The 7,825-nt window shown below is 46.4% G+C and overlaps 2 protein-coding genes across 2 annotated transcripts; one reads left to right on the top strand and one right to left on the bottom strand.

Annotated features, from left to right (window-relative positions):
• Nucleotides 1–3,277: 3,277 nt before the first annotated feature.
• On the bottom strand, nt 3,278–4,487 carry LOC119280518 (BTB/POZ and MATH domain-containing protein 2-like). Its single transcript, XM_037561345.1, has 2 exons — nt 4,405–4,487; nt 3,278–4,335 (listed from the first exon to the last, which is right to left on the bottom strand). Exons 1-2 carry the CDS (start codon nt 4,485–4,487, stop codon nt 3,339–3,341), a joined length of 1,080 nt encoding a protein of 359 aa, XP_037417242.1. The 3' UTR covers nt 3,278–3,338.
• Nucleotides 4,488–6,556: 2,069 nt separating this feature from the next.
• On the top strand, nt 6,557–7,606 carry LOC119280517 (BTB/POZ and MATH domain-containing protein 1-like). Its single transcript, XM_037561344.1, has 2 exons — nt 6,557–6,693; nt 6,772–7,606. Exons 1-2 carry the CDS (start codon nt 6,557–6,559, stop codon nt 7,604–7,606), a joined length of 972 nt encoding a protein of 323 aa, XP_037417241.1.
• The last annotated feature ends 219 nt before the right edge of the window (nt 7,607–7,825 follow it).

The following is a 7,825-nucleotide window of genomic DNA, read 5'->3' as shown; positions in this document are numbered from 1 at the left end:
GCCTCTCGTCAAAGATGAAAAATCTCTGACAACAATGATGCGAAGATTCCATAGTTGGTACATGAAAACCTGCAGAGAGTCTGAGGGGACAAATAGTTTGTATCTGAACATTAAAGAGGAGCACGACCTCGTTTCAAATGATCTGTTGTGTGTTCCATTTGATGAGTTCTTCGCTTTCTTCAATCAAAAGGCCCTCGATAAGTTAATGGTCTTTTGCTACTGCCTGTAAGTACTATTTCTGTCATTAAGTCTCTATATATAGCTCGGCTCTTTCAATGCATGTATTTATAATTAATTATCCTCACTATATTATGCAGATTGAAGATCGTCGAGTGCAAAAAACAAAAAATTTATGATATTGGGTTCATTAACACAAATATCATAGATGAATTTCTGGTTGAAAAGGACGTCAAAGAGGCCGAGGACAACTTGCTACAATCGTTAATCAAAAATCAAAACAAAGATACCATACTCTTTCCTTACAACGGCAAGTGAGTGTTACTGTCGTGTGCATATTCGGTTTCCCTTATTACTCGAGCGAGGTTATAGTAATGTAATTGATGATTTATGCATGTGTGCGCACGTACCACTATATTCTTCTGGAGATTAAGCTTGAGCGTGGACTAGTAACCGTCTTAGACTCGAGACGGAAAGATCCCAAAACCTATGTGGACATCACTGAAATGCTCAGCAAGTAAGTTCAATCGATCATTATCGCACCATATCGGCAACTTTTTGTTCATTTCCTGATATCTCAGCTAATAATAATTATTTTCTTTGTCTTGCAGGGTTTGGAAACAGTTCACCGCAAAAGCTCCGGGACTGCCGAAGGAGCTGCGATATAAATACCCGAAAGTAAGTACTACTGGCTAGCTAGTTGCGCACATCTCCTGTTGATTCTATAGCTATACTTTCATCAATGCTATTTATAATGCTTCATTATCAGTTTGATTGACCTCTATTTCTCGTAAAGTGCTTGTGGCAGGAGGAAGGGAATGATTTCTATGGATACTACGTGTGCGAGTTCATCCACACCGCGACTTTAAAAAACAAGCGGGACTACTCTAAAAGACAATATGAAGTGTGTAAGCAATAATATTAACAATTTCATTTTATTACACCATCATTTCTGTTGAGTTTCATTCATATATATGTATTAATTAACCCCCTTCTTCAAATTAGACGTGGCAGATGCGGGATGAACTCCTAGAACCAGATCGCATGAAAGTAATTCAAGAGGAATTGGCGGGATTCTTTCTTGACCACGTCATCAGTAAAGCCGGAGAATACCATGTGGAAATTGATTTCAAATGCTAGGGGTTTGTAATTAAGAGATCTTATACATATTGTACATGTATGTAGCCAGTAGCGTCGGATACATGATACAAAAACTTGTTGTTCGACCAATCTCTTGGAGAAGGAGAGGGCTATCGATCACTTCTCTCGGTATGCATAACGAACTTCTGTACTGAATGGTTCTCTCGATCACTTATGTATATATAGTACGTAGCGTCGACCAAGCACGGACATAAGAGAGGACACTTCTCTCTATTAATTAGCTAGCTAACACAATATATGAAACACCTAAATTAACCCCCCAAAACCCCCAACCCCCCTCCTTTAAAAAAAACAAAAACCCCAGCCACTGGTATGCTGAGGCGTGGATGCCTTTTGGTCCTGGTTGGAGCCACCAACCGGGACCAAAGGCCCCCTGACTGAGCTCGGCGCACAGGGCCACGTGAAGGCACATTGGTCCCGGTTCGTGTTTGAACCGGGACTAATGCATGGAGGTATTAGTAAGGACCCATTAGTCCCGGTTCATGAACCGGGGCTAAAGGCCCCTACGAACCGAGACTATTAGGTGTTTTTCTACTAGTGGATGCTAAGCTTAGATGCTGAGAATCTTATCTAAACCGCATATTGTGCACCAATTTTCAGAGTTAACAACTACCATCTCCAAATAGAATTGACAGCGCAAAATGGGTTTTGGATTGGGGAGATGAAGGTTCAATTGGATTGAATCCTTAAGTCTGCTATGTATCTATCTTCTGATTTTCCACCCAGTAATTAATACAAATTTAATATGTATGGCATGTGGAGGATCACGTTGAGTCTTCGGTACTAGCAATTCGTAGAAAAACTACTTTACGTGAGATACATTAGTACCGGTCTGTAAATGAACCGACACTAATGATACCATTAGTCCCGGTTCGAACGGCTATGCATTAGTCCCGGTTCATTTGTGACCTTTAGTACCGGATGGTGGCTCCAACCGGTACTATCCCTCTTTAATACCGGTTGGAGCCATCAACCGGTACTAAAGGTGGTGCGCTGCCACCCGCAGTGCACAATGTTTAGTCCCACCTTGCTAGTTGAGTGGAGCTCACACCGGTTTATAAGCCCCGCCGTGGCTACCGTGTCGAGCTCCTCTCTAAGCAGGCCTTTGTGGGCCTATTGCAATTCTTCTGCCTTGTGGGGCGTACTGGGCCGTACGGGCCTGCATCCTAGCCCAACTAGAGGTTGGCTTTCTAGTCGTATGCAGGCCGTGCCGGCCCAATAGGTAGGCTGTTTTTGCTTTATTTCAAAAAAAAATCCCTAGACCACGGCGCACCTCGTGCCACGTGGTGGGTCTTTAATCCCGGTTCGTGTTGAATCGGGACTAAAGAGGGGACCTTTAGTCCCCACCCTCTAGTGCCGGTTTCCAGAACCGGTACTAAAGGTCCTTACGAAGCGGTACTAAAAGTCGTTTTTCTACTAGTGCAAAGACCTTCTGCCAGAAGCTCCGTAAAAATGCATAACATCATAGTACCTTCTTCATATCAGTGATAGATTTTCAAGATTACATATCTTTAGGCGAAGAGGAATCAGTACAACAAAGATAATCGAATAAATGGAATTTTCATCTTCTTTTGTTGAATTCATTACAGAGAAACAATGTATGCCATCTTCTTCTTGTGTAGAATTCATTACGGATGAACAATGTATACCAGCTGAAAGGATGACACATAATAGAATGATAGAGATAGGCACAAAGCTTTAAGCAACAGAAGTAAACTAACCCCCTTGGGATCCAACTGAGTCGTGTAATTTGATAATAACGTATCAGCTACAAACTCGGTGATACCTAGATCATTGGCAGCACAGCATAAAATTCGATGATTCAAATAATCAATGACTCCGTAGTAATACTCAAACATAAAATAAAAAGGTGTGTTTCTGCACCGTGACCAAGCAAAAAGATAGCAGTCCAATACATTCTTTGGCCATCATGTGCATGCTCATCGACATCAGTTGATCACTAAATGCGGACTTTGGCGACTTCCTCAATATATAGCTAGTTACATGTTGCTATAGTTTGTTACACACGGGGGTTTGCGAGCAAGTTTGGGAATAAGCTCCTTCATAATAGACGGGCAACTTCTTGCTAGATGCTCAAAGTCAGAACTCCGTGTGATCAGATCCAGCATGCTATTGTTACAGGACTCGAGGAATCTGAAGCATTCCTCCTTGAGTGCAGGACAAGCATGTTGCTCGGCGAGTGCCACTGTAGTGGCCACTGTGCTAGTGTTGATGTAACTGCATAGTTTGTCTTCGCAGGTCAACTTCAGTCTCTTGAGGCTGTACCTATCCGCGGCGACAAGCAAATGCTGGATCATCCCCACTGCGTCAGCATCGTCGATCTCAGGCACCGAATCGGTGTAGATAAAATGAAGCAATGCCTGGAATACTTTTGGCTCCATGTCCTCTATCTGCGCGCACATTGATGTGCTCTCCTTCATTGGACCCAGAAGCTGCGCCCTGAAGACAGAGGAACGAGCGCCAAGGACACACCTGTGTGCGGCGAACATCTCACCGCCGACCTCGAACGTGACGTCCGCCCCTTCTCCTGAGGAGAGGAGCTGGCCGAGATCATGGAGGATATCCGGCGGCGGCACCAGCATGCGATCATGGTTCCGTCCAGGAACGTACTCAGCGGAAATCTCCTTGGACACAATGATGTCGAATTGGACACTGAAACCACCGTTCTCCCACGACACGTGACCTAATCTCCCGAGATCAGCCTTGGTGATGAACCGAGAGTAACCCCACGACCCTTCATTGGTGGAGAAGGTGCAGCACCTCCACGCACCTCCGCTGCCGTAGGACGGCACCGGCTTCCCGTGGGCGTCGAGCAGGCTGATCTTGAGCTGCGTCGTGACGACCTCGAAGGCGCCTGCCGGGACGAGGAAGAGGAAGACGGATATCCAGCCCGTGTCCTGCGGGCCATGGCCGTCGGGGTAGAACTCAACGTACCAGCGACGGCCTCCGGCGAGGAAGGTCTCCGATTTGACGCACCTGCCGTTGCCGAGCCCTTGGTATGTCGGGTACATGTTAATGTACAGAAGTAGAACATGCGAGCCTGACCTGGGTGAGACGGTCTCAGGCTTGACGGCGGCGGTGGCGGCGGAGGGAGTAAGGGCGGAGGAGCTGGAGATGACACAGCCCATGGCGGCTAGCGATTTTCCTTGCACAAGATCATGCGTGCCTGGCCTCCATTGATTGATGCCGAGACGCAAGGATAGAGGTTAGAGTCTGTTACCATTACGGCTGGATCTCGGTCATGGTCTCATGGATGGATACTGCTAAATGGATCGTCAATCGGGTGACTCTATGGGCTTTCGTGGTTGGTGTGTGGCCTGCAAATATACTAGCTTATTCAATTCTTCAAATTCGGATTTATCCAAAATAACAAACATTAATTTTCCTGATTTTTTTTCTGAAATCTTGAAAATTAAAAGGCTGAATGAAATTTTCTTGGTTTTCGCCTTTGGAAGCTAAGTGCATCTCTAGCCGATCCCCTAAATCCGGTTAGAGGAGTAAAAGTTCCGGTATACTAGTACTAGTATAAATCGGACCTAGCTGATCTCCTAAAATCCATACGGGACTATAAATTTTACTTGGAACAATGACGGAGAAGTAAATATACTCGCCCGCTTGGCTAAGGAGTAAAAAATTTCCCCTTTCTTCCCCTCCCACGCGGTGCTCAATCCTCTGCCGCCGCCACCCAATCCATGCCACATCCGCAACCCGTCGCCCATCCACTCACCCCACAGGCGACATGGCCGGATCCGGAGGCCGCTGCCGCTCCCCACCGCCGGTCCATAGCGCGTGGCCGGCGGATCCGTATGCCACGGCCGCTCCTAACCACCGGTTCGAGGCCGCAGCCTTTCCACCTCCTCCTCCCACGCCCGTGGCGGCTCCTCCTCCAGCGATGATTGGCGGAGGAGGTGGGAGGAGGAGGGACTTCGGCTCCAACGATGGCGGTAGCGACGGGTTGGACCTGATGATTGGCGGCATGTCTAGAAGGGAATGAAAGTACCTCGAGGAAGAATCCGATGAATCGGATTAGGTTAGATTTTTTATCTAAATATGTCGAATCTAGTTTTGGTTCTATGTAATATATTAAATCTGCACCGAATTTAAAATTATGTAGCTGAATTTGCAACGAATGTGGTTTAATTTGCACCGGATTTGCTTTGATTTTGTTTTACTCCGCTAAATTTGGGAGTTCAGTTAGAAACGGCTTTTATTTAGAGCAGTATAAATATACTTCACTAAGAGTTACTCCCTCTGAATACTAATATAAGAGCGTTTAGATCACTATTTTATGGGAAATGATTAGCATCCATCGGCGGATTGCTCCCAAACGTCAACCGCCTCCATCGTCTACCACGTGTCCATGTGACCCCACCCGTTCTTCACCTTTCCTTCCCCCGAAACATCTCGATCCTATTGCTCTCCATTTCAACCAGGAACAGTAGGGCCTCGGCTCGGATGGGTATCAATTGTGAGAAGACAATTAATTTCTGCAACAAGACCTCCGTTGTGGTATAATTTTGCGAGAAGACCTTTGTTGTGAAATATTCCTGTAAATTTCCTAACTTAATTTCTGTAACAAGGCTTTTGTCACGACAATTTCTACGACAAGACCTCCGTTGCAAGGAAAAAAAACTGTACCAAGACATGTGTTGTAAAAATTTTTGCAACATGACTCATGTTGCAGAAAATATCTGCAACACGACCGATGTTGCGATAGTACAGGGTGACGCTCGGCCACTCAATCCGTGAGATCCGATGGCTTGTGAGGTGGCGGATCTTGTCAAAAGATCTGCCGGCCGGCGTGTAGCGGCACCCCTATTTTATAGTGATCTAAACGCTTTTATATTATTTTACGGATGGAGTACTCCTCTATTTACTACTCCTTTATTATTTAATTTAGGGGATCGGCGTGAGATGCCATAACTAGCCCTAACTATCCGAGTCGTACACAACTATGGCATACAAGCCATGCACGATACGTTCCTAGAGGAATGAGAATGACCCGGCAACCTTGATCGCACTGAATCCTAATCGGACTCTCAACCAGGAAACCACCAAATAAATACCAGGCTCTCGCGTATTGGCCTGCAAAAGGCACTACACCTCCCTGATCCAAACACAATTTGAATAAGGCTGGATTTTCTCCGCCGCCGCCGCCGCCACCGCACAAACTACAGCGATGGAATCATCGGTGCCAATGGCTGTGTCGACGTGCACCTCCGAGACGGCGACGGGCAAGCACGTGTTCAGGATCGCCGACTACCATATACGCAAGGGTTTGGGCGTCGGCGAGTACATACAGTCAGCCACCTTCGCCATCGGCGGCTACGACTGGTGCGTTCGCTACTACCCGGACGGAGAAACCCAGGATTGCAGGGGCTACGTCTCAATCTTCCTTGAGCTCCTGACCAGGAACGCCAAGGTTAGGGCTGAGTATGAATTCAGGCTCGTCGACTCGGGCAGCGCGCTGCCGCCGTTGCCAGTGACACATCTGTTTACTAACAACTACAACACAGTCGACCCGGATGAAGATCCTGCTAGGTATGGAGCTCATAGGTTTATGAAACAGCAGGAGGTAAAACCGTACGTGCGGGACGACTGCCTGGAGATTGAGTGTGAAGTCCTCGTTATCAATCCTATAACAAAACTTGAGGTGCAGGATGTGCCACCCTCGGACCTGCCGAATCATCTCGGGAAATTGCTGGATGGCAAGAGGGGAGCAGATGTGACTTTTGAGGTTAAAGGGGAGGTTTTCTCTGCTCACAAGATTATGCTCGCGACGCGATCGCCGGTCTTCGACGCTCAACTCTATGGACCCATGAGGGATGTCAATGCTACGAGTAAGAACATAATCATCAAAGACATGGAGGCCCCTGTTTTCAAGGCGTTGCTTCACTTTATCTACACGGATTCTCTGCCTGCTATGGATGACATTGATGATGGTGAGAGTCAAGACATGGTTAAGCATTTGCTCGTGGCTGCGGATAGATATGCCATGGACAGGATGAAGATGATGTGTGAAGATATTCTATGCAAGAGCTTTGATGTCGAGACTGTGGCGACCACGTTGGCTCTAGCTGATCAGCATCACTGCAGCAAGCTGAAATATGCTTGTGTTGAATATATCCTCTCTTCAAACAGAGTGAATGCTGTGGTGGCAAGCAAAGGGTACGCACACCTCAAAAGATCGTGTCCTGCAGTCATGTTTGATGTCTTTGAGAGGGCTACCAAGTCTCGCAAAATTTAAGTGCTCTTGGAAGTGTTTACACCATTAAATGATGCTTCCTCCGATTCAATATAACTGTCGCACTTTGAATTAAGTAAGGTTAGTTTACAGAGGAAGTACAAAACACAGGCAGGGTGAATGGTGTAAACACTTCCCTGGAAAATGTCTGAACGCAGATAGGGTTTCGAAGCGGTGTGAACATAGCGGTTGAAATGAAAATGGTGATCATCTTCTAAATGT

Source organism: Triticum dicoccoides, chromosome 3B (genome assembly GCF_002162155.2).
Source record: "Triticum dicoccoides isolate Atlit2015 ecotype Zavitan chromosome 3B, WEW_v2.0, whole genome shotgun sequence".
Classification (NCBI taxonomy): domain Eukaryota; kingdom Viridiplantae; phylum Streptophyta; class Magnoliopsida; order Poales; family Poaceae; genus Triticum; species Triticum dicoccoides.
The sequence above is the reverse complement of the archived record's forward strand: the minus strand, read 5'-3'. Positions and strand labels throughout refer to the sequence as shown.